This window comes from Fringilla coelebs (genome assembly GCF_963513975.1).
Source record: "Fringilla coelebs genome assembly, chromosome: 1".
Taxonomy (NCBI): Eukaryota; Metazoa; Chordata; class Aves; order Passeriformes; family Fringillidae; genus Fringilla; species Fringilla coelebs.
Window position 1 is genome coordinate 50,894,051 of NC_140028.1, and position 27,619 is coordinate 50,921,669.

Consider the following 27,619-nt stretch of genomic DNA (forward strand, 5'->3'; position numbering starts at 1 on the left):
TATCTCAATAGATATTACGTACAACAATATGTGTATGTTTGTGTGGTGGTGGTGGGATTGAAGATGATGAGGGATGACTCAAATTTAACAATTGATAAGAGAACCATCAATAAAAAATGATTTCTTCAAGAGAAACTTCAAAAAAGTGAAGCAAATGCTTTTGTAAGCCAGAAAAAAATTGCTTATAACAGCAGATTAATATCCAGAAGTTAATAGAGAAAAAAATGCCCACTGAAATTCATGCAAGGAAACTGTTATGAGAAGTATAAGAGGAATAGTTTAAAGCACAGAGCTAAATACAAGAATACAGAAGTATTTTGTTGCCTTGTCAAAATAAAAAAACCAGGATGGCCATACTAAAGTCAAAATATGACTGAAAACCAGAAGAACAAACATGTACCGCCAGGCTACTTCTGGGCATTTCCTAAAGAGCTGTTGAATGCTGTGTGAAAAACATCATTCTGACTGTTAAACACATTTTAAAAAAAGTCCAAGGCAGGAACTAACCTTTACAACATCATAAAAAACTGAAAGGACTACAAAAACACTGATTCAAGACATGTATGTACACACAGTATATTTCCTTTAACAGAACTAGTTTTATTTCCTCTTTCTCCCCCATCCCTAGAAATTCTGTGCTTCTCCAAGCACTCTCAAGGCAGCCCTGTTTAATACAAAACCCTGAAAATTCTACCTTGGTGTCATGGCGTATTGCTGAAATCGGGGTGACTTCCTCTGCTCTCTTCTTTTTGCCCTCTTCATCATCTTTGTCCTCTTCTGTCTTTTTCTCTGGAGTCACAGTGGTTATCAAGTTGGTCTGAGAGATGCCCTTTGTTGTGGCGTACTGGCCAGTACCAACCTCTGCAGCAGACACAGAATCCTTCATGTACATTTCATGGTTTTCATTCACTGATGCTAAAAGCAAATATTTAAAGAGGGAAAATCTGAAATAGCTTTTGCTGAGAAGCTGCATAAAATTAAAAAAGCTGGTTTAGAAAAACATTTGAGATAACACTGAAAACACAACTATGTCATGTTTCAGGGAACCAGACGCATGCGCATACATTTAAATAAACTGCTTACTTGAAGCTCATAGCTTTTATATGCATATACATATATTATGGATGTGTATACACACATTACTGTAGCTAATGTGTGCATTACACAGTTGTTAAGTGTTAGCAAGCCGTTAAAATTACTACTGTAGTAAAACACCACATAAAAAAAGCAATGCATTGCCATAGTTATCAGGCAGGAAACATAAGGAGAACCAGCTATGACATCAGCCATTGGGGTGGAAGAGATGTTTTTTTAAAGAAATCTGTCAGAATATAAAAAAGCAGATCAAATGCAGATTTAGTAACGTGCTGCATTACAGAAAATGACAGTATTGATATAACACAGGCAAAATACTTGAGAAAAAGGAAATGTGATCCTTTTATTATTGAGTACTAAAGTCTGCCAGTTAGGTGAGCTCATTATCCTAAAAAATTCTGCGAAGTGATGACATTCAGTTTAGTGGACCCAACCAGAATATTTTAGGATGCAAGTGCTCAATACTTAATCAGATTTAAATATATAAAAATTATTTTGAAAGAAATAGTACCTTTACAGATAGAATGTAATCAAAACTTTAACATATGCCCAGACCCTGCTCTTGACTACTGGGTAACTAATTTCTAAACCAATGGCATTATTCAAATTTATAAACTCACTTGCATCTGTAACAAATGACAGAGTCTGGATCACAATGTAAGCACAATGCAGAATGTTACAGACACATCTGCATTGTAGTACCAATGCTAGCAAAGACATCATAAGCATAGATTTAAAAAAACTCTTTTCCCCATTTGCACTTAGGCAAATTAACATCATAAAAACCTTGCAGAGCCTAACAAATGCTGGGTAAAGTGTCTCAGGTATCTTGTCTCTTGGGATTAAGTTCAGGAGGCAGGAGAAAGCAAAGGGAGTAGAGGGAGACATCTTGTTTAGATGTTACAAACAAAATAATGCAGAAGGATAATTTCTGCTTCGAAACACATGCACAGCAATCAGGTCACCAGTTGCTTGGTAACGAGAAAGAAGCACATCAGAATTAGAATATTCAAAAATAATCAATGACAAGCAGCACCTTTAGAGGAAGAGAAAAAGGCTTGTCACGTGTACTTTTAAATCAAAGCTTCTCCCCATCCCCATCTCCAACTACACTCATTGCAATTTGTGGTATTCTGCAAGAGAATTCACCTTTTTTTTAAAATCTGTAATGAATCTGAGTTTAGTCTCAGTCTTTTTTTCCCTACAAAAATAACCTACATAACTACAGCCTCTTTTTACTCAACAGCTGACAACAGTAATAGCTGATGGAAGTAGCTGATACTCTGAACTACACACTGATTTAACCAAAGTCAGCAGCAGAACCATGACCTCCATGAAGCAATGATAAAGAGAGGAAGGATGTACTATTAACCTATGTATGCTACTCTCCATTTCATACCTCCAAAAAGAATGTATGATAAAAGTCTCTTAGTGCTCATGGGAGCAGGATGTGAGGTAATTGGAATCAAGTGCTATTACTCAAGGGAAAAAATAATAATTTCTGGATTGTAACAAACCTAAATGAAAAACCTACACAGAAGAAAACCACAGATTCAACCAAAACCCAAACAGTCACTCATGCAAACCCTGAAAAAGCGTTAAAGCCTGACATTCTTGGGCAGGCAGGTCCATCCCAAATCAGGGAAGCAGATATGAGGCTGAGGACAGAGGCTCTGTGAAGAGTGGGCTCCAAAGGACATCCTCCAGCCAAACATTTTGTAAGGACCACAGTGGTACATTCAGCACGGAATTTCTCTGCATCCCCCTCCTCCGCCCTGCAGCGAACGCGCAGGTACTCACAGCCTCCACTCAGCCACATCTCAAGGAGAGTAGACATGATGAGGTTTACACCTGATCTAAAGCAGCGACCACTGTGATGACAATGCTTGATAAGGTCAGTTAGAGGCCCTTACCCCCATCTAAGCTGCGAGACATGGTGTAACGTTTGCTGGAGGAGCGCTCAAAGTAAGGCGCAGGGCGGTCGATGAGGGCGCTGGCTCTTCTCGTCTGGGCCTGAGTCCGCCCGCTGTAGCGAAACTTGGAGCCCAGCGTGAGGAACTTCTTTGGAGGTGCTTCTGGCAGCAGGAGCCTAAAACACACCAAGCAGGGCACCTGTTATTCCCCCTCCTCTGAAATCAGCCCACTGTTTCTGCGGGGGAGAGAAGACGACTGCTGGGTATCGCTCTCCATCGTAACCTGTGCCTCAGCAGCTAAAAGGGAATCAAAGGATGCCCCTCGTACAGCATGACAAAACCACTTAGCTAAAGCATTTGAAGATCTGAGTTCTTCCAAATGGGCAAGAATCACTCAGTTCCTTCATGTTTGAAAAGGAAATTTTACTATTTTCTGATTACCAAAACTAAAAGGAAGGCGTTCCTTGTACCAGAGGCCCTGACTGGGCTGAAATGCAGATGTATCTCTTCAAATTTAACATGGTGATGTTATGCTGAGGACAGGGCCAGAACTGATTGCCAGTGAATGACAGGCAGTATTCATTCACAAGGGTTTAGACATTTTTCAGGTTAGAGCTCTCCCACACTCTGTAATTTCGGCATGGCAGCTGGCTGAAGAAGCCATTCTCCTGCTATGGAGTCTATGCTTCCGACATTTATTTTTCATTAAAAATCAGAAAATACCCCAAAAATGCACGCTCCATTTCTCTTTAGATCTTTTGCTGCTAATACTGCATTTCATATGAATGTACGGACAGCCTGAACTAACAGTTTTAAGAAAGGAAGGAAATTCTTCAGTACTCCCAAGCATTCCCCAGAGGGGGTTCTTAAGCACTGGACACCCTTTCAAACTGTTGAAAATCTCACCCTTTTGGGTTTCCATTTTAAAGTATCTGTTTAGTGACTATCTTAGCACAAATTAATTACAGCATTTATTTCACTATTCCACATTTTTCTCCGTTCTTCCTAAAAGTCAAAAAAAATAGCTGCAAAACTCATTAGTAATCCAAAAATTCCAGCTATGGGTTGTGTATTCTGGGTGACCAAAAAAAACCCATGACCTACTACTGTCTGTACTTTCATATATAATTTAAAGAAATTCTTCTTTTTTAAACTCTTACCCACATCCCCCAGCAATCTCCCATATAAGTTGTTCTCTCTATGCAAGCTTATATGCAGTAATGCAGCAGAGTCCTTCATGTCTTTAATTATAGCAGCTGACAATATTGTGGCAGTGATAAAACAAAGTGATTAATTAGGACCATATGGTGATTTTAAGCACTATTTATCTGAAATAGTATGAATAATTCAGGTGCAACATCTCAAATTTTGAAAAAGCAATAATGTTCCTTTATCTGCTCAGAGGTACCTCATGATCAAAAAGACAACTTGATTTGAAAGGCTTTGTCTCTGCTGACAAAATTGATATTTTCTGTTGCATTTTACATCACACCTTTAGGAAAAGAAATCCACATACCTGAAAAATGTATGGTGTTCAACACACACTTTCCATAAGCGCTTTGCAGCACGATGATTTGGCAACTTAAACCCAATAGTGCTTTCAAACTGCTCAAACTAGGTAGGAAAAAAGAATAAGTATGTTTTTGATGCTGTGCATCTATTTTTAGACAGTGTACACAGGTTCATCTTCATTTCCTCCGTCTGTATCACCTCATTGCAAGGGCGAATGTATATGCTCATGTACATAACCAAATATATCTATATTCTACAGAAAGAATTCTGGGAAAGAAGCTGTAAATGATAATCTATGGCAACCTCTGAGGATCATTTCTGGGGGGAAACACTAGTAATGAGCAAGAGATTTCTTATGGTGACAGTGATGTTTTATACCCTATAGTAACAAAGAGATCAGGTAAGACTTAGGACACTTCTGAAAAAACATCATTCAAGTGTTTTACCCTGTTGATTTAATTTCACTAGTTAGAACTACAGTGGGAAGCCTGGTAATAGCTGGAGGTGAGCAATAGTCCTTAGGGACTGATTTGGTCTCACACAGGCTGAGATTAAGGATGTTTACAGAGAAAGTACTACTGTTAGTAAATCACAGGGCTAATTCATCTGAGGAGGATGAGGCAAGACAGGTAATTGAAAAGAGTTGTCCAGAGATAAAAACAGACCCCTTTAGATTGTGCTGCAAATTTATATATTTTAGGTGCAGAAGCTGTGGCAGCTATATCTGCTGTAATATGTTGATGGCTACATGCAGATAGTTGAGTAGGTAAAACAGAGTTGCTGTGATAGGGGCAAGTCAGGCAGAAAGGCACTTGCAAGGAATTCTGGATCCCTATGGGAGCTGACAGGGAAATAGGAAATAACAAAATAATAAAGATGATGTGGGTTAGTGAATCACATTACCATCAAATATAATTTGGACAGAGGTTGCATTGATTATGGAACTATGGAACTATTTTACACATGGAACTATGGCCTGGTCACAGGATACTGTGTGCAAAGACCAGCAGAGCTCAACAGGGTAGCAGTGGTGCAGAGCTTCATTGCAGGCATTGGGAATGCCAATGACTATTTGTTTGGGTTCTTAAAATCAAATGGAAGGCTAGAAATTTGGTTACTAAAACTGTGTTTGCTGAGGGGCAGGAGACGTAGGTTTGTGGATTTTGGCTTAGGACTAAAAAGGCTCAGGCTCAGGGGTGGGGAGCCCCAGCCAGTTTCCCAGATCAATTATGAAGTCAGTCCCAGAAACATTGGCTGCACTAAGGGAGAAATGCCAGTCCTCATCTAAGTGATTTCTGTCTTGCTGTACAGCTCCACACTCTAATAGGTATGGGGATTTCACCTATCACAGGCCAATTATTGTAGCAGCATTTAAAATGGAAATCCTCCTTCACCTGTGATGATCCTGAATTTCTCAAGAGTTATCATCTTATAGGCCTGGTTGGATGGAGCTTTGGACAACCTGGTCTAGTGGATGGTGTCCATGCCCACGGTGGAGGGGTTGGAACTAGATGATCATTAAGGTCGCTTCCAACCCAAAGCCTTCCATGACATCCATGATTTCTGGGAGAGGGCATGCTCAGCCCCTGAGGTCGGTATTTGCTTCGCACCCGGCTGAGCCACGAGAGGGCACTCGCTGTACGAGGTTTCACATTCCCTTCTCCAGAGCCAGCACAGCAGCTCCTGCGGGAGGGCTAGTGTGTGCAGCTACCCAAAATGCCGTGAATATACAGCTCTGGTATGTTTATAAAGTTGGTATGGCCTGTCCACATCTCTTAGTGGCTGAGATAAATGCCAGTTGCATGTACAATACGAGGGAGGATAACCAGCTCTCCATGAATAAGCAATATACTACTTAAATGCCCAAAGTATTCATAATATGGATGAGCTTTTGATGTGCAGATGGCCATATTTATTCCTGATATTAGGTCATGGATGTAAACAGAAAAATACAAAAGTTGTTTTTTACCTGTATCTTAAAGAGAGTGTGTACCTAACCTTTCCTAAGAAAACCCGCATAAATTAGGACATACAAATGGAGAGGAGTGTTAAAAGCTTGTAAGACGAAACAAATAAACAAATCAGTAAAAAGGTATGTTTTTTCAAGAGAACCAGGATGCCCTTACCTCCCCTGGTCGGATTTTGATGTAGAAGTTGTTCCTCTTATAGGAAATTTTCAAAACCTTTGGCCAGGCAAATCTATTTATTCTGAGTCTGTCTCTATATATTAAGAGTCCACTTGCACAGACTCCCAGCATGATTTCCACTCCTTCAGAATCCTGGAACAGCAAGCAATGCAGTTTGTTGAGTATTTCTATCCTTGCATCCTACAGAACTACAGATTCCTGCCTCCTGTGTTTCTATCTGAGCTACGTCTTTTTAATGCATCAGCTGTAGTGACCTGATTTCTGAGCGTTACCCTCCTCACTGAATGCATTCATGCAAATAATAGTAAGGTTGGGCAGGGTGAAGGAAACTGAGGGTTTCCAATGTTTCCTTATATTTAACAAAGACTCCAAAAGAAGGAGGAAAATTTTAGATGTCATTAATAGAAATACATCAATCATATAGCAAAGCTTTATTAGCATAATAAGAAAGTGTTATTAGCATAAATACCAGATTGAAAGTAAGTATGACAGCATAAAAATTTACTTCTTCTGGTATCACTCATCTCCATGACTAAGCCTTGTGAATCCTTAGATAAATTCTTCTTCTGTAATTTACTCACCTTTAGTAGGTGGCTTTAGTAGGTTTGCTAGCTTCTTTAATGCTCTTGTGCCTTTGCTCAATATTTTCACTTTGAAATGCCCCGTGGGCATAAAGTTGGGCATTTGGACCAGAAAGGATTCTCTTTGAAAACTTTGTGACTGTGACTGTGCTATAACTTATGTTTGCCAGGAGGCTGTAGCTCAGACACAATAGCACTATAAAAGATTTGTCCACAATCTTATCAGAACATACCCATAAATATGTGGGGTTTTTTTAAGAAAGAAATATAGATTTTTCCTTCCTTTGAAGTCTTCAAATAGTCTAAAACCAATCTCCACTATCTTCTATCACTGTTTTTTCATTTAGCTAAAGTACTAGTACTGATGGAGAAAAGAAGAATCCACTTCAAACTCCTGAGTTCTTCACAAATTGTTTTTAAATAACCTAAAATCACAAAAACCTGATTGCAGAAGCTGTGAAGATATCACCCTATGATAATCATGAAATGAGTTCACAATTTTTCTCTGGCTTTCCCAACCAGCCATCTTTTAGGCACTTGGGGAAAATCTGATTACATTTAAAGACCAATTCAATGGTATGCACGGTCAGTCATGATGAAACAGCTATGTTACAGCTTGAAATGAAAAAAAAAAAAATAAAATCACAACATAGAAATAGTGCCATGAAGTCACTTCAGTGTTAGAAAACACACCAATAGAGGACATATGTTCCAACAATGATGGTATCACCACTTAAAGACAGATTTTTTCTAAATACAGCTCATGTGTGGTACCACCATCAGACACTACAGAAAAGACAAAGCTAATTTTTTTCAGTGTACTTCAGTTTCACTTTCCTAAGCAAAGAGCAATGACTAAATACACTGAACACATTCTAAAATAAAAAGTCTAATTGCAGTAAACACACCACCTTGTGAATGTCTGAAATGCAAGTGTGCTCATACATGGCACGTTTCTGCAAGTGCAAGGGGCTTCTTCTTTTTATACACTTTCTCAAAAATTGTTGAGAAATACCTTCTTCCCTTATCTCCATCTTCACCACAAATCTACGTTTCTTCAAGACTTCTGTTACTTGTTGGTGTCAGAGACTGTTTTCCAATATGCTACTTTTAGTGTAAAATGAAACCTGAGTAAAAGAATTTGTCTATTTTCAGGAGCCACGTGGTTACATGGGACAGGAACCTGTTAGCTGCAATGTCCAAGGCACATCCCTCTAGCTCTGCATCCAGATGGGGGGGGCTTCCTCAGAATGGTGACAGCCCAGAGGACAAGTCTGTCTATTTGAGCATAGTTTTCATCACAGCCTTTCCTTTGATAACTGAGATCTAGTTTTAATCCGAGCTGGTGAGTCCAGCATCTGTCCAACACCAAAGATATTGGCATAACCTTAATGAATTGACATTTACAGAGACATTTGCTGTGGCATGACTTCCAAAAGACATGCACAGATACTTGTCCCCTTGCCTGACATCATCAAATCTCACTGGCAGACTTAATTAAAACTAAACATGACTTCTCACGCAGAGTCTCCTTTTCCCACCTTTAGTTCAGGTTTCAAGATGACTGTGGGGTTCCTTAACCCACAGACAGACTCATCTTGGTTATCACCACAGCCTTTTAAAATAAAAAGCATCAGTCTGGAGAGAGATCAGCTTTTCTACTAACTTCTCTTGCTCTAAGTCTTTCAAAATGAAAAAAAAAAAAGAAGAGCAAAACAGGATACTAATTCTTTTTCAGGAAAGAATAAATAAAATGGTCATTTTATAATATCCCATCTTAAAATTCACAGTTTTTCTACAACATTCTGAAAAAATACTTAGGCCTTAATGCTATGTCATGTAAAATTTTCAGTAACAAAGCCTGTAACTTATTTAAAACAGCAATCCATTTAGTTGCTGGTTTTTGCATTGTGAAAAAAGCTATCAAGTGACATTTGCCAATCCATTTCTCTCTGCTTCAAATGTGCCTCAAGACAGTGTGTGTATCTGCAGGATACAAGGAAGGCAGTGGCATCCCTCCTGGTAGATGTTGCCCATTGAGCTGTACACAGATTCTTCATTTTCAGAGAAGGCAATTAACAGAACACAAAAGATTGCCTTGAATTCTGTAACACACATGTACAGCTCCTATAAAATGCCCCAGGGACCTGGTTGCAGGCTCTTTCAAAATCCAAGCTGCAAATTTATCTCAATTCTTGAAAGGAGCTGCTGCAGCAAAAAACCAGGCTCACAATAATTTGACCTTTACAGAAAATGCGTTTCCCTCCACAGGGCAGGATTCTTTGGTTCCATATTCATTTGCCAAGGATGCTTGCTAGCCTCAGAAATGTTAAATCCATTAGTCTTACTCTGAAGAGTGAAGAAAACAATAGTAATTATTTATTTGGGAAAAAACCCCTAAAACTAAAAATCCAACAATCAATACAAGTGACTCTCTCCAGCCACAGTAAGAATGACCATGTTTTATTCATAACTTAGCCTGCTGATGATTAGAGAAACTACTTGATCATGGGAGAATGTTTCCAGGAGAAATACTGCCCTCCCTGTCAACCGCAACAACCACACTTCAGGAAAGAGACAAGCAGCTCTCTCCCCATTATCATCAATCTGATTAGGTTTCCAGCACTGCTAAATAATTGCTTTAAAGTCCTTTGCAGCATAAAAATTATCTGCTATCCAGTTAAGATAGCATAGTTGGCCTTACTAAACTGGAAAATGTAGCTGAATGAAAAGAAAATTCACTACTCTCTGGACAGCTTCTACAATCCTCCCTCATCACCTCATCCACTCAATATTTTCCTCAAGGACATCATTTGTTTAATCAACATGAAAGTTGATGTGCAACATCTTTGAATCTATAGGATAAGTTATATTGTGGTTGTATTTATGTATTTATTGTGGATGTATTTATGCGTACTTCATGAGTCACCTTTCCTCATGTTGACACCATGATTCATCCCACAAAATTCCTGTCTCAAAAATACAAGAAAACGTAAATCAGGGAGTCCATGCAGATCCAAGTACTATGCCACAAGAGACACAGCCAGCCAAAGAACAAAGTACATACCTTGGCATGATGGAGATCTACTCCATACATTGATAGCTTTTTGGCATTTTCCAGGAAATGCATCTCGGCTTCTGCAGGCGTCATTCCCCTGTGTGAAAGTAACCAGTTCTAGCATGAATATTAAGCAAACAGAATCCAAAAGAAAATCCAGCAGCTGGAAAACATTTCCAGCCTGTCAGAACTATTGTCATACGCCTTGTGTAGCTGGTTACCTACTAGAGCCACAGCTCTAGTGCAGACCCTGCTAACTCACATGCTGCAAAACTCTCCTCTATCCAAAGACACGCAGAGGAGTCTCGCCAGAAAAATATTAAGTACATCCCTGCAGAATTTAACATCTCCTGATGCACCAGGACGGCACCTGAAGCAGGCTGGAGCTCACTGACGCCCTGTGCTTACCTGTGGCTCTTGTGCAGCTCGATGACTTTGTCCTCCAGCTCTTTAGTGTGGTTTGGCGCAAAGCGGAACTCGCTGATGTAGTCGCTGCCGTACTCATCGGGGTCGTAGTCGCCGAGCTCCGACTGCACGGTGTAGGAGCCCAGCAGCGCCAGCGTGACGAAGGAGCAGGGCAGCCGGCCCGAAACGATGTCATCTCTCAGCTGCAGGCAGAGGTAGTACCTGCAAGGGAGCACCAAAGCAGTCAGACAGCACTCCTCCACTGCTGCTCCCGCCCAAGCACCGGAAAGAGGCCTCGGGTCCAACAGGCATTTGCAAACAGCCAAGCCCAGAGATCTTCAGCCATTCACAGGGACAATAATAATTTTGTAAAAACAATCCCAGGACTCCCAAAACCCCAACCTCTTGCTGAATTTATCAGCAGGAACACCTAATTTATCTTTATACAGCGGCATGGAGATCTCTAAATAAAGTTATTACTTTCTTTAGTGACCTAGATGAAAAAGTACCCATTAAACATACTAGATTTCTATCATAAATCACTTACATATAAAACTACCTGATAATTCTTTCAGGAGAAAAAAAAAATTAAAACTCATATAGTGTTCACTTAAGAATAGCAGAACTCCAAGTCATTCAAAAAACATAAGCTGTCTCTTTAGCAAAATGTTGTGCTTTCTCAAAAATACATTTAAACAGTAAATGCTTTTAAAACCACAGAAATGTGCAGTGGAAGGTTTCACCAGATACATGAAAACAGAAAAAAAAGTGAAGAGCATTGGTTTGGTGGCAAAGGCAGAACTCCCAGGGGAAATTCAGGAGTCTAAAAAGGAATAAAGCAATCCTTTCCTTTGGAAGTCCTCTGTTCAATTGTGAACTCTTGGCACAGTCTTTCTGCATAGTACCTACTAGGGGACCCTGATCAAGGCCAAAGGCTTCATGCTACCTTAAAAGCACCAAGTAGTCCATAAAACACTGAAGGTTAAAAATATTCAAAGGTTGCCAAATGTTGCAACGGGTTGGGGAACAGTTTGCTGATGGCACAAAAACTCATCATGGATCAAAACTTTTGTGCCTCCTTCCAAGGAGGAAATCAGGTGAGATTTTGGTGTTTTTTTTCTTCTTGTTGTGGTTGCAATGTGAATACAAAACCAAAGAGCAGAGGTGTAGAGTGCAGAGCTGAGTGACTTGGAGAGAAGGGAGCAGCTATTAATTATCACCATATTCTCTATTCCATGCACATCGATTGCTCACTTTGTCAAATGATACACAAAATTTGCATATGCATGCTGATTCTCATCTATCCTGGCTTCAGCTGGGAAAGGGTTCATTTTTCCCTAAGTAGCTGGTACAGTGCTTGCTCTGTTTTGGATTCAGTATGGCCATGAAACCACAAAATTATCTCACTTCTTTCCTTTCATAGTCATGATTTTACTTACAGGAATAACTTGTTACCACTGGCAAAAATGGGCATCAGGTATGTTTGAGAATATTAAAATCAACTCAAAGGAATTTACATATTGAAAAATCCAGGGTTTAGGCTTAAACTACACAAAATACTTCATAACTCAGAGGATAGACACTGTTCACACTATCTTTTTTTTTCAAAGTATTGCATATTTTCCATAAGCTCAAATGAAAAAGAGATACAATTGGAATATAAAACATTTATTTTCTTGGATAATTAGAGTGTAAGTGCTACCAGGAACAGCTTTTAAGCCACTTCTTAAAAGGTATTTAATGTTTAAAACACCTGGTAATGTCCTCAGATAGCTGGGCAGGGTCTGGAGGGTAGAATTTCACATTAAATGCAAACTGCCAAGCACCACCTGGAAAAAAACATAGATTGACTGAAAGTACACTGCAAATGCAAACAGAGATGCTCATGCTATTCAATCACCAGCAGACTTAAAAATATCCCAGACAAGCAATTAATAAGAACAGGTTTTAGAATATTTTTCCCACACATCATACTGAAGATACTGTATTTGATCTGATTTTACAGCTATTTTCTTATTTAGCAGGATTTCCACTGAAGTGAGGGCTCTGAGTGAGCAGTAATTTATTACTGATACTAAAAAAACCTCTCAGTCTGAGAACAAGGTTTATTGAAAGTAAGCACCACACAGTCTGTACAAGTTTTCAAAACTAATAACCCAAAGCACAGAGATCACAAGCCAGAGTAAGAATGGGCTCTGGAGTAGGGTGATGTGCTGAGGTCTAGCTGCCCAAACCAGCTCACAGCATCCTCTCAGAGTGCTGCCTCAGCACATAGCTCCTTTCTTCAGCAGACATAAATTATTGTGCAGACAAAACTGCAAGGACAAACAGAGAGTATAGCTGCAAAAGTACATAGCACTGGGGAATTCTTATTTAATTATTTCACTAAATTTAGTTGACCCACGGGATGGATACTGGTTTGTATCTCCAGAGTTGGCAAAATTATTTCTGGAGTGTTAGCTTTAAATGTTGTAAAAAAAATAATATCAAGATTTAAAAATAGAATTGAACATGGTAGGTAAATTTAGAAGCTGTTCTGAAGAAAAAGGGTTAGGTTACACTAGCACATGACTTGAATGCAAATGAAAAGCAATAACAAAACCCCAAACCACACTGTTCTTACAAGCAACAAGGAAATTTTATCCCATGGCAGGTCCCATCCACTTTGGTTATCCGCACATCTAATCTCAAATGTTCAAGGCCAGGCAGGATGGGGCTTTGAGCAACCTGGTTTAGTGGGAGGTGTCCCTGCCCAAGACAGGGGTTGAAATTATGTGATCTTTAAGGTCCCAACAAATCCAAACGATTCAATGATTCTATGAATGTGCAAGAAGAATTTTGATGTAAACCATCAGGAGTTCAGCTCTTGGCAAGACTTTTGGAGTCCTTGATTCTAGGAACTTTTCATTTTCTTGGGACATAAAAGATGGTGAAAGGAAGATTTGGCTGGCAGCAAGGATGGGGCACAGTCCCAGCAGAGAGCAGACCATCCCCAAGGAAGGAATGCAGCCAGAGGTGACACCTGGTTCCACAACAGATGGAAGGGGTCATGGCCTGTAAATCTATTCCTTGGCACAAAAAATAAATCAAACCTATGATAAAGCCTATCAGAATAGCACAGATGGTTAAGATAGAGGAATAAGCAGTCTTCACCCCATATTTACAGGGCTGGAATAAAACCTAACACTGTACAAGTAAGTGGGATATAACTACTGAGACGTGAACCTTTCTCAGCCACTGGGATGAAGTCCCAGCAGTGTGGTCTGCATGTTGTACAGCTCAGCCAGTTTAGCAGGACTATGTATGTGCTCTGGAAAGCATTATGGGTAACAGCACTGCTTTTCACTGCTGGCCTGTTCCAAACTTCTGGAATGAATTGCAGAGAGAAAGCAAATTATTACTCTCATTTTCTGCAAACACAACTGTCCACTGCCTCAAGTCCAGGATGAGACTCTTCTGCCCTGCTTAATCTCCCACTGTCACAACCATTCATTGTCTATTTCATGGCTTGGGTACATATTAAATGCATTTCAAATATGTGGTGGGGAGCTGAGCTGCTTTACTTGCATTGACCATCTGTGTAAACTGACTCATTGTGGGCTAAAGCACCTTCCTCTCCAGAGCCATCGCTTCATGACTCTTAAAAAAGGCAAATCTGCATTGCTTTGTATTGCAGATCACTTACTTGTAATGAAAATAATACTGAGGAAAGGGGAGGTTGCTCATAGTAAGTGGGGAAATTTTCCCACCAGTGTAAATTAACCCTTTTAATCTTGGAGATGGAAGGAATTTCTTTCCCAGGCTTTACCCAATTAATGTGAACTACCAGATACATTTGTTCATGGAAGCAAAAGTGCTAGAAGAGGTCATTTACAAAAGGTGCAAATAAAAAAAAAATACTGGGGCTTTTCTGCCCACAGAAGTCATACACACAGACATTTTGTAAATTTTTAAAAGTGAGGGGAAGTAAAAAAACACAAGTCAAGTTTTGAACCCAGCAGTCTCAAAAAGGTTTTCCTTTGAGCCGTTTTTGAATTTCTAATACCACAAAGTAAAATAGAAATATAGATTTTTGCTTTTAGTAGAAACTTATACTAAGTTTATAACTAGATGCCTAGTTATAACAACTGAGCTTTTAAAAATATTAATGTGAATTAGAAAATTCATGGTCATTTTTGGGACAGAGCTCAATCTTCTGAAATGAAGAAAGCAAAGGTATTTTAGATAGAGTAATATTTTGCGTTAGTGAATTATTTCAGTATGGGGCATGAACACTGTTTCTGTATATGATATAAATATCAGTAATGCAAGAAATAATTCAAATACATGGCCTGGTCCCTAAGGTTACATTGCTTAATGTCAGACTTCAGGATTTTGCATCACTGCAAATGTCAAGTTGTTTTCAGCAACACAAGTTCACGTGTTACAAGCATCAGTAATGCTTCACCATCATCCTAGCATAAAAAATCTAAAGGATGTACATAATCCCTTTGCTAAAGACTTGGGACAGGATACAAAAGATGACTGTGAAATATGCTTTGTCCCCATGGGGAGACGTGTAGGAGGGGGCAACAATAATAAACTTACTTCGGATCTGCTTCTTGATTTCCTTGGCAGGGTCCAACCAATTCTGCAAAGAAAATGTTTCCTTTTTTCAATTTGAATTAGAAAACACAATAAATGTTATTTTTAAAACAGTGCTATGAGTCAAAGCTAGAACATGTGAAGCTCTGCCATTCCTTTCTCCTTGGAGAAGCAGTGGGCAGGGCTAACACTAATTTTCAAGATGTGGCCCTGGGTAGAAACAGGATTTTTATTAACCTTCACAGACTTTGAGGGCCTGAATGATTTGAAATAAAGAATAAAAAATAGGAATTGGTAAAATGAGCCCACAGAGATCTTTTTGCAGAGTATCTTCAGGGAAAACTGAATTTCTACAAGCTTGTTACAAAGAGGTGTTTTTGATTGATTTTTTTTCCCCTCCAATCCTGGAAAGGCTGAAAAGACTTGCTAGAGGATAAGCAAGTGCAGAGTAGGATGTTTGCAATGCAGCATGGGCATGAGGGGCTCTCCAGGGAAAATCAGAGCCACAGCACCTCTGCCCCCATCCACACCATGCAGAGCCCAGTGACTGTGCAAGACAAAACCGCTGCTGAGGAGGTGGAGAATTATCCCAGTGATGTGTTAGTACTCCAGAGATGCCAAGGAGCAGATGAAATTCCTCTGGAGGAGGCACACAGCAGCTTGGGGTCTCAGTGCCTCTGCTGTCTTGACCTCTAAGAGAATCAAATTAATATTTAAAATGCATCAGAGCCCAGAACAAAAAGTTCGCTTTCCCCAGGAAAGTTCCACTTTCTCCAAAGAAAGATAAACAAATGTATCAGAGAGACAATAAAACACTAAAGAAATACCAAACAAGCAGAACACAACAATCCCTCCCCAACAAAAACAACCAGTTTGCAGCTGTCCAAACCTGCTCTGTGGTGCAAAACCTGAGCCTGAAGTTCTCCAGCTATTGCTGAGCATAAAAGCACATTATGCACCAAGAAATTAAAGACACATCAGGGTTTCTGTTTACAAAGATGACATGGGATGTGGGCACATATGTTGTCTGGCTGGAAGTTATGTGCCAGAGGATGGAGATGAATTGCTAAGTACTTTGACATTAAAAATATGCATGTTATTGATCAATAAAAGGGCTGGCAGGCAGTTGTTGCTTTAACTGTTCAGCTCTGTAAAGTAACTGGTGACCTCTAAATATTTAGTGCTTCTAAATCACGTGTTAATAATGAATCCATGCTTCTCTTTCCCACAGGAAAGCATAATTACCTGAAAATGCACTTAGATTTCTGCCTAGCTTTTCTCAAAACTCAAAACTAAGCACATGCTAGGGCATTTTCTAGTGCTGGCATGGACCAAGTATCTGCTGAAATGATTTTCTGAATTAGAAACAAAGAAGTCTTTAAAGAAAAGGGAAAAAAGAAACAAAAAGACCGATCTATTTAATATCATATATATATGAAACAAAAAGAAGCCTAGAAAACATAACTGTTGCTCCCAGAAGACATAAATAGCTAAAAAAGTAGTAGAAGCTCTAGCTCCATGAGGGAAGCCCTTTCAGGCCCCACAAAGCACAAAATACCTTCAGCTGCTGAGCTCTGCTGAGCTACTGTGCATATTGCTAAAAAGTTTTGTATTGGTTTCTGTCAAAATATTTATCTTAAAATGCCAAAATAGCACAACATATTTTAAATTATCCTCTGATACTCTCTCTTTCACCCTACCATGTCCCAAACACCTTTACATTAGATCATCTTCAACACTTGTAACACACAGTTGGTTTCATATGGAAGTTGGAATGCAGGACAGCAGAATGTGATTCACTATTGCAACCAACTGCTTCTGAAGACTAATGTCTTTAGTCAAATCAACAATATTGCTAAGATAAAGTCGAGGCTTAAAGCCTTCCCTTATCTTGGCAGTCAGCAGGAACAGTCAGACATCCCCTGCTTTTTTGTGTCCCAACCACTATTATTAAGCTATATTTTAGTATTATATGTTTTGCAGTGTATCTATAAGTGTAAATCTGACTTTCATCTTGACAATAAAGGAATAAATCATACTGGAAAGAGCATCAGCTATATGATTAATATTTCCTCTGTCATAAATGGCCATAAGAGAAGGAATCTAGAGAAGCACAGGAGATACTCTTGAGTAGTAGAGTCACAAAAAACCAATTGCTCAAACTGTGTTTATGGAACGTGGCAAGGAAGATAAAACCAACTTCTGGATTGTTTGCAGCTATCTGTGGAGTGTCTCAGGGAGTTCTGACAGTCACACGCCAAAGGCCACCTGCATTTTTGTGGGTTACCTTTTGGTTTTCTGTGTCTCTGTATGTTAGCCCAAAGTAGTCTTTTTCCAGAAGGTTCAGATGCTCGCACACTTTGTCAAATAGCACTTGACCTCTGGAACGTTTCTGTGGGAAATAACAGAAAGAAAACCAAAAAGACATTCAAATTTGCAAAATAAAGTAATATAAGCATTAAAATAACACCTTTTCTGTCAAACCAGTAACCTCAAAATGATTCAAATCAATGCATCCCTCTTTCCAACCTATTGACCTGGAAGTTCGTAACAATCTGCTGAATGGAGCAAATCCTCTTTTCTTAAAACCTCCAGTCCTCTTGCCGAGTTAGAAATAAGTCATATATGTCATGTTTCAACTTCCAATAGGAAAATCTCTTCTGTCTTTCAGAAACTGCGGCTTCAAGAGCATGATGAGGTCATACCTTTGCAAACCGAAGGAATTATTTGTGTGCAAGTAGCAACAAATAGCAGTACAAAATATTCCTGGTCATGGATTATCAGAATTGTTACTGAGGGGGCAATCCACTGGAGGAGAAACCAAACATGGACATACTTTTTGCTTTGGTAACAGTGGGGACTGATTTCAGGACCCATTTTTGTCTAATACACAGGGAAACGTGATTATGCCATCTACGGAAATCATGGGAAGAGCCTAGCATCTGACTGGGAATGCAGCTGGGTAACAAACCAGCTTTCCAGTGCCCCACTAACCTTCTTTACTGCTGGCATGTCAGATGAGAAGAACTCTCACTGTCAACATCTAGAGCCCTTAGCAGAAGCTTCGCAGTATCTGTCATACTGGACAGTAAAAATTCAGGTCATCCTGTGTCTCAGCGTTGTATGTGAAATTGAGAAAATAATTCTCCAGAATAACAAACAGACAGAAACATCCTCTTTATAACCTACACATGCCAACTTCTATATGCATTAACTACGATAAACAATTCAAAATTATTTGGCCATATTTATCACTGTGTTTCATCACTGCCTACTTTCCAAAGTGCAACTCAGCTAAAGGAAAAAAATCTCCCCACTTTATTCTGACCACACACATACATAAATATTTTAGTTGATGTCAGTGCAGCGTTTTCTTTATCTGTAGCATACTCATGACTAGAAGCAGACTGGAAACACACTACTTGCTTCAAAGGCAATGCAGGCAGGTGACAATAAAGAGGAGAGAATGCCACTTCCAAATTTACGTCCCTCTACCAACAGAGCTGCACCCGGACTGCACTTCCAGCCCAGCAGCCTTGGCTGGGAGAGGGCAATTCAAAATCCAAGCTGACACAGCTATGCCAATAAACCCATGGAGCCCAATGCTGGCCTCAAACTATTTTAGAAGTCCTAAGCAAGCCAAGAGAAACAAAAAGGAAAGAATTGAGGGTTGATGCCTAACACCCAGTGAAAACATCACAAGAGATGATGGAGTGAGTTGAGCAGTGTAATCTAATTTGTGTTAAATTTGGTATTTTTACTGGCATTCAAATGGTATATTGGAAAGAACACTGGAAAACATCCTCTACATTTTATCAATGGAGAAACTGAAGCGTGGCCTAAAAAATGTTCTCCAGCCAAGGAAGAAAAACCAGGCCCAGAAGTGCATTACAAGTGCATTCCTGTAACTTCATTTACTGTGCCTTCCAGCTTTATTTGAGCAAACAGCTCTAGGGCCTTGTTCTGTGTGTCACATGCTTTCCACGCTGTAAGAAGGAAGCATAAATATGCCCCAGCTCCTTTATAGTGTCAAACAAACGTTTAGTTCATTCTTCACGCCCTGAACTTGAAAGTAGGTAACAAGAGGTTGGTGGTTTTATACTTGGTGCTCTCTGTAGAGAAAGAGGCAGATAAAAAAGATCTTAATACTGTGTGTGCAGAGGAACCAACTCAGAAACTTCAAGGCAAAATGGTCACATTTCTGCTGTAAGCACGCAATGCTGCGTTTTGACAAATTTCTTGATCTTCTACTCGTTAACAAACTAAGTAGTTGTACCAAATTGAGAAAAACAAGCAGGCTAGCTCTAGAGGACACCAGCTCTGAAAAACACTGGTCTGTACCAGTGCACCATTTACATGTATTTAAATTGTGGCACTTCAGTGCTCTCTTAATTTTAAGAGTCACTCAAAGCCAACACAGGAGCTGTTTTATGTGGCCAATCCATAGCTACAGAGATCTACACAGATGTCTGTTTTGAGAAATAGTAGCCAGCAGCTGCAAGGTAGGGCGTTTTAACAGGGAATTACAGGAAACAGTTGTGCAGGACTGTGCTGTAATAAAAACCAAATGACCAGAAAATCCCCAGTGCTCAGTATTTCTTGTTTGGCTACACACTGCCAGGGAGAGTATCTACAGCAATCTGGAACAATTTTCATGGCAATGTAGCCTCCTCTTCCTCCTCCTGTATGAAGATGCCCGAGTTGTACATAAGTCATTTTCCACAAAATTCCTGCTTCAGCAGGATGGGGGAAAACCCTGCTGGTGGTGCAAGAAGACATGAGAAATTAAAACGTAACTAACAGCCCCTCCTGGCCAGGGTCTTCTCTTCACCACCACAAGGTAAGAACTGGTGATGGTTGAGGGAAAGCCTGACCAAGATCATTTCTCCTCCTACAGAAACAACCATTAGTGTCCAAACACACTGAGTGTTGATGAGCCTCACATCATAGCCTCACCACTGCACTACACCCTGCCTGTTCCCAGGTCAGAGATGACCTGTGGGAGAAGGATTTAGAGGACTCTGCGGGAGTTGGAGCAGCCTACAATGGAGTCACTCCTGCTGTCCTCCTAATGCAAGAGAAATCCTTGTGCCCCTACACATAGGGAGCAGCGCCACTTTGTACCCACGTGTTGCGAGCAGCCACACTGGTTCTAAAGCATCAAAATAAAGTGAAGGGAAGCTGTTGCATAAATTCATGGGAAATTAGGGGGTTCAATTACAAATATATAATTAAAGCAATTGAACAGACCTGTTTTCCCCTTGTTATTTGTTTTCATTTTACTGCATGCCCAAATAACCCTGCCATGAAAGGCAAGGATATCATTGCTTTGGCAGGGAGAGAATGGGAGGAGAAGAGAAAGGTCAACTTACAAAATCATACAGCTCCTCAATCCATCCTAAACCTTCATTTTCCGTTACGTTGGAGTGACAAGTCTAAGACAATGAAAGATTGACAGTCTGCTGGTTACTGTGGATCACAACTTAATGCCAAAAATGCCAATCAATTCCCAGCATCCAAAAACGTGGATCAAAAAATAAATAAAAAAATAAGATTTTGTGCTATAAAATACTGACTTTGTAAACAAAAAAAAAAATTCTGAAAGGTATATCTGGCAAGAGCAACCACTAGAAATATTTTTCAGGCATGAATGGGATGAAAGGGAATGTGCAGATGTGAAAAAAGATGCTTTGCTTAAGAGCTGGGAAATCAAGTAAACAGAAGGGATACAACATGCAGATTAAACAGTATAAATGAACACAAAGGTCTGGGAGCAAAAATGTTATGTTTTTTCACAGCCTCATCCCTGCAGGTCTATAAAGGCCAGGGCTCTCTCTTGAAGCTGGAATGGGAATAAACAGCCCCCTGTGAGGTTCCCAGTGAAAGGAGCCAGCAGCAGCAAACTTGGCAAGCCAGTGCCTGCCAGCAATTCTCACACGTAAGGAGAAGCAGCCTCCCTTCTCACCAGCTTCTCCTCAGTTTTGATGCTAAGTTTCTCCTTCCTTAGGGTGCTGAAGGTCACAAAAGGCTCTCTTGTCCCCTAATGGGCTTCTGCACCATGCTCAAATCTTCCCACATGATCATCTTCAGCCCATATCCCTCCATCATACCCCCACCACCTTACAAGATCACCAGAACACAGAGTGAAGAGCTCAAGAATTCAAGTACTTTCACCTTTGCTCTGCCTGAATAACAAGATTATTATCAAGTCAATTATTCTCATTGGCAAAAATTTAGGTACAACATTCAGTATTTCTTAATGCAGAACAATAATAAAAAAGTTTTCCTTTATTATGATTAAACCCATAAGCTGTTAAGTATTTATAATAAGAAAACATCATCAAAGTGAAAAAATGCATGCTTTTGTTGTCACTTCAGCCACAAACTCTGTGCTCTATGGTAATCACAGAACCACTGATGGCTGAGGCTGGAGGGCACCTTGAGAGATTGCCTTTTCCATCCTCCCTTCTCCAGAAGCACCACCTAAAGCAGATGGGTCAGGATCGTGCCCAGGTGGGTTTTGAATACCTCCATGGATGGAGACTCCACAGCCTGTGGGGGCTCATAGTGATTTTTTTTTCTTCTGTTTAAATGGAAATTCCTGTCTTTCACTTCGTGCCCCTTGTCTCCTGTTGTAGCAAATGTGTACTCCCAACCACATTCTGGCTCTGTGTTCTCCACTCCTCCCATCAGATATTGATACTCATTGCTAAGATCCCCCTGAGCCTTCTCTTCTCCAGGCTGAACAGTTCCAGCTCTCAGCCTATCCTTGTAAAAGACACACTCCAGGGCCTTCCTCATATCTGTAGCCTTTTGCTGAACTCTGCCCAGTGTGTTCATGCTTCCCCTGAACTAGGAAACCCAGAATCAGACTCAGCACTTCAAGACTGAGAAAAGGGAAAGGATAATCTCCCTCAACCTGCTGGCAATGCTGCCCAGGATGGCACTGACCTTCTGTGCTGCCAGGGAACATCACTGACTTCCGTTCACCTTTTTGCCCATCAGGACCCTTGAGTAATAAAACTCCTGTACTGTGCCAACCCAGCTACCAAACCCATTTGTTATTGTACTGTGTTAAGCCACGAGGAAAATTATGTAGAAAATGAGCAACCAACAACTTAATACAAAGATATGATGCCAACTTCCTTCTCTTACAGGTGGTAGTAAGACTCCAGAAAATTTCTTTGGGAGTCAGTAAAATACAGGGAAGAGATCAGGAAGATTTCAAATGTTATGTGCTGGATTATGCATCCCAGGCTGGAAGCCAGTTGTGCCAGAGGAAAATTTATGAGGATTCAGATCTGCCACCTCCAAGAGATAATTTTTTTTTCTATGAAAGGCAGTAGGCTTGGCTGCCCCATGCCAGAAGGCACCACCTCTCCAAAAGGCCTTCAAGCTGCTGTGGCTCCTGGTTTGGCAAACCTGCCCTGTCCCTGAAACACAATCATTTGCAGTCTTCCTGCAGGCCATTTTGGCACCCACCCTGATAATGCAGCCTGAGCCTCTTCTGTTGCCCCCCACCCTGAATGACCCACTTCCACTTGTTGGGTAACCTCCAACCTACAGGACCAGCCATCTTTCCTAGCTCCATGCCAGCTAGAGCTGTCCATGCTGAGGACCTGTCAGTACTCAGGCTTCTTTCAGACAGAATCCAACCCTGTGTCTGACAGATTTCTCACTGGAGGGGCAATGCCATTCTGGGACTGGTAGCTCAACACGGCTGAGGAGCCTCTGCTCCCAGAGGGTTTCAAGGCAATGCCACAGCTAGCCTGACCACACCTGCTCCCTGCCCTGGCCACTGCCCTGCTCATGTCAGAGGCCTCTCCAGTCCCTTTGAACCATCACAGCCGTGATACTGGGATCCCTGTGCACCTCCCCATGTGCTAAGGGCTTCAGCGTCTGGTTACAGGATAGAGTGTTGGTCTACTCTCAAGGATCTATTTTTGCTCACTAGCAGATTACCTTTCTCTCACTGAGAGGGAAACAGGATGAGGAGCTGATGAGCAGCAAGCAGCCCTCTCTGCTTGCTAGAAATGAAAATCATTGCAGCCTCCCAAGTGACGCAGTTTGGGGCGGTTCTGCTTTGGCATTCAATGCTGCAGTCTCATGTGGGTGCAGAACGCTGAGCAAGGGCTGCTTGCAGCATGGAATCAATTACACGAGATCACATTCAGACCACATTTTGCAGTGCTAGGGAAAACACAAAGTGAGAACAGAGTTCTACAGCCAAACATCTATAACAGGATTCATTTTTGCCACCAATAACCATCAACTCCACTGCACAGTAACCACAAGGTCAGGACAGCCTGATGAACTGAAACTTCCCTTTCTGATCAGTCAAGGAGCACAGCAAGACGAAAATGTATCACAGCTGCAGACCTGGATTTTAAAAGGGATGAGTTTGCATGTAACTTTCTGCACAAATACATATGCAAATGACCTTGCTGCTTTCCTGGGAAAAGCTGCCAAGCTGCCAGTGAGCAATGTCACACTAGCTCTAGCCTGGCATCCAACTCCACACAATTACTGTAATAACTCTAGTTAGGCAGGATCGCTGGAATAAGGACAAACAGATCAGTATCATGAAATCCCAGCACGAATAATTGGACTCGAACTGATGTTGAGGTTATCTGGTTCACATTCCTAATTAGCATTTGCACTTTCCAATGGATCTCAACAATGCACTGTATAAATGTGTGGGCTGGCTCTAGTCTTGTATGCTGTAATGTATTTTGGCATGTGGCTGTACTAACCTCTTCCTTTCCCTCTCTTCTTTCTGGTGGGAAAGAATTAGCTAATTTTTTTTTCCTTCCCAATGTTTCAATGTTTTTTGATGAAAAAGATTCCAATTGTGTGCAGACCACTGATTTTATTTCATTTTACTGTTACAATTTAAATTACTTTTTGCAATTTAATTTGGTTGATACTTTCATTTTCTACACTGCATGGGCTGCGTGGTAGTCTCCTATCTGCAAACACAAATAAAAGACCATATACTAAAATGTATATGGCAAGAAATAAGAAGCATACACAAGGGGAAGCTTCTCCATCCCCATGTTGCAGCTTCTGCAATTATTCTTGCAACACAAACAAGTGAAAATGATTTACTGGTTGTCAGGAATACTTTGCAGTCACCACAGAGAGCACTTTCCTAACAAAATTCCCCCAGCTGAGACTCTTGCTGAATTCCAGCCTCCTGACAACACAATTTCTCATTCTTTCCTCATGAACTACCCTATTTACACAAAATATATGCCAAATCCCAGAAAAAAAAAACCCAATACTTCTGCAAATACTCACTACTTGCAAGCTAAAGTGACCAAGCCTGCAAGATCACTTTTGTATCGAGAATCCCATTTCTGGGGGAGGGATATGAACATCACATACATGTAATAAATTAATATGCATAGGCAAGTATGTATATAATTAGATGCATACAATACATGCATACAAACAGATGTGAATTTGGAATGTGGATGTTCACTGTCGTTCCAAATGTAGAGAAGCTTGTGGCCACATCATGCTGCTTCTCCTTCTACAGAAAGTCAATCAGAGATTCTAAACTCACACAGTTGTTGTGGTAAGGAGCACATTTTTATCTGTGAATGAAATAATATTCAACATACCATGACATTTCTCATGTTTTTCCTGAAAAGAGTTTGAGCTGTTCAAGAACCACAGAGCTGCACTGAGAAATTCTAGAAGCTGATCATTGCACTTTAGGCCAGAAAATTCCCAAACATGGAAGACGTGTTTTTTGAACATGTCTTGACTGAAGCGGCAGAAAGAAATAGCAATTTTTCTCAAGGAAGATAAGTGGAAAGAGTCATTCCAAGTAAGTTTAACTTCGTTTCACTTCCACACATTTTTAATTTGCATTTTCAAAGGATTTACTCTTTCCCTGTTTATACTTCTCCACAGTTTCTCTCCACAGGGAAAAGAAGATGAAGCTGAAAGGTGACAGGAGTAAAAACAACCCCTGAATTTCTTCAAACCTCTCGTTTCTCAACTGAAGTTCACAGCAGGAAGCTAAGTAAGGAGAATCCAGAAAGGAAAACAGGACAGAGACTCTTTCCTGGAGTCTTGACTGGCTGAAAATCAGCCAGTTTTGCTCTGGTTTACTGAAGTAAATATCACATGTGCAATGTGTAGGATAAAAGCATCTGGGAGCATAACACGACTTAACCACTGGAATGTAGGTCTCTAAATCCCCTGCCGTGCTTGCTGGAATGGCACTGGCACTTCCAGAAGCATCAATAACAGTTAATTCTTCTGCAAGTTTGGTGTGTTGTGAGGTATGTTCTAGGCATTCCATAAAACATTTTCAAGTCTTTTCTCCTGGGGAAAAAAACCTTTGGCAAAGTTAGTAGTGCAACACTCTACACCCAAGACAAAGGTAGGATATACATTGACAAAACAAACAACAAATGCCATACTCCCCTCTTCCACACAGACCAACAAAAAAAATCTTAAAAATAAAGGAAATTAATTAATATTGACTTTTTATTCCAACTACTTGTATTCTTGCAGAAAAAAATCGGCATAAGCAAACCATTATAAACCAAGCCATTGCTTGGGTTAGAAGTACCCTTAAAGATCATCTAGTTCCACCACCCTGCCATAAGCAGGGACACCCTCCACTAAACCAGACTGCTTGAAGTCCCATCCAGCCTTGAACACTTCCAGGGATGGGACATCCACAACTACTCTGGGCAACCAGTGTCTCAGCACCCTCACAGTAAAGAATTTCCTCACAATATCCAATCCAAATATTCCTTCTTTTAGTTTAAAACCGTTCCCCCTTGTCCTATCACTATCTGTCTGAGTAAAGTGTCTCTTTCCCTCTTTTCTGTAAGCCCCCTTTAACTCCTGGAAGGCCACAATAAGGTTTCCCTGGATTCCTTTCCAGGCCCAACAACCCCAACCCTCTCGGTCCTGTCTTTAACGGAGAGGCGCTCCAGCCCTCTGAGAATCTTTGTCGCCCTCCCCTGGATGAGGAGGAGAGATAAATGTTCAAAATTTAACACATAGTCATTAAGCATAAATGTTCATAAATGTATCCCTAGCATCCCTTTCATCCAGCTTGTAAGCAGCTGGCCAGCAAGTGCAGGAGATATTGAACAAGACATTTTTGCCAGCCTTTTAGGATGCAAAGGGAAAAAGACACACTCCAAGAAAAGAAAATGTTAAAAGCAAAATACATTTATTTTTTGGTTCTCAAAAGTTTTCCATACTTCACTGGTAAACTGTATTTGGAAGTGTCCCCAGTCAAAACTCCAGATAATATCTACTTAATAAAATATTTAGCCAAAAGTAGGGGGAACTAAGAATTAGGGAATTTCAAAAATATTTTTCTGAATAAAAGCTATATTAAAAAGACTTTTTTTCCCCCATTATGAAGGTACTTCACGTACAGAAATGCTTTTCCTGAAAACTGCATATCAATGTAAGCTCTCCAACTGTTCTATTTCTTTATTAACTTCTTTATGTGTGAACCTTCATAAAACATCCCAGTAGGTGACTAATATAAAGTAATAGTTTGAAATAAAACCTGCAATAATATTTTGCATATCTGTCTCTGCCTTTTAATTTAGAACACTATTTTATACTTCTTTGCACATATATGTGATGCCACACAAGGAAACAGAGTAGATTTTGACATACAGTGATGATTGATCACTGTCTTTTTTTCACCCATGATGGTAGTACTATAATTCAGCATCTTGTTGATATTTATTGTAATACACCATTCCTGAAAATAACCTTTTCTGTCGACCGCATTTAGATCAACAGATAAATACATAACGCTGCCCATGCTACAGTTAGATACCTGCAGCAAATGTCAATGACATTGTATAATATGACACAGTTTTTATCAGGGGCAACCTTCTTTAATGCCACTTGAGCTGGCAATCCTAAACAGGCAGCACTAATCTAAAAAAACCCAGAGGACTGCTAAATCCCAGTAAGAAGATTGGTGACCTAGTCCCGATTCTGGCATCAAACCAAATTAGGGTTTTTGCCTTTACATCAGCAGCAGAGATCACACCAGCACTGGCACCACACAAGCTCCGAGTGTACTGATGGGTGCTCCATACACTTTGCATCCTTGGGAAAATAGTGAGCACTCCTTTCATGACAATGCAACCGTGCTGGGGGCACTCGATAAAAAACAAACACTCTGGAGTGTGTTTTTGGATGGGGAAGGGTGAGAGCCATGTCTGCACGTGCACAATGGCTACAGAAATACCTGTCAAATGTGATGATTATCAAATGCATCCCAAGTGCACCAACAGAATGCATACTGTATAAACTGAGGTCTGC

The 27,619-nt window shown here is 40.4% G+C and overlaps 1 protein-coding gene across 14 annotated transcripts in view; it reads right to left on the reverse strand.

Annotated features, from left to right (window-relative positions):
- Positions 1 to 27,619, reverse strand: part of EPB41L3 (erythrocyte membrane protein band 4.1 like 3) — a 96,810-nt gene that overhangs the window by 24,093 nt on the left and 45,098 nt on the right. For 12 of the 14 annotated variants that reach the window (XM_084219361.1, XM_084219360.1, XM_084219370.1 and 9 more), the window contains exons 4-12: positions 17,583 to 17,687; positions 15,299 to 15,341; positions 12,465 to 12,540; positions 10,715 to 10,933; positions 10,316 to 10,403; positions 6,647 to 6,799; positions 4,525 to 4,622; positions 3,009 to 3,184; positions 695 to 915 (exon numbers count right to left, since the gene is read on the reverse strand). In XM_084219361.1, coding sequence (XP_084075487.1) covers positions 695 to 915; positions 3,009 to 3,184; positions 4,525 to 4,622; positions 6,647 to 6,799; positions 10,316 to 10,403; positions 10,715 to 10,933; positions 12,465 to 12,540; positions 15,299 to 15,341; positions 17,583 to 17,687 — 1,179 coding nt within the window. The remainder of the gene's footprint in view (positions 1 to 694; positions 916 to 3,008; positions 3,185 to 4,524; positions 4,623 to 6,646; positions 6,800 to 10,315; positions 10,404 to 10,714; positions 10,934 to 12,464; positions 12,541 to 15,298; positions 15,342 to 17,582; positions 17,688 to 27,619) is intronic. The other 2 variants (XM_084219362.1, XM_084219364.1) reach the window with 1 other exon arrangement.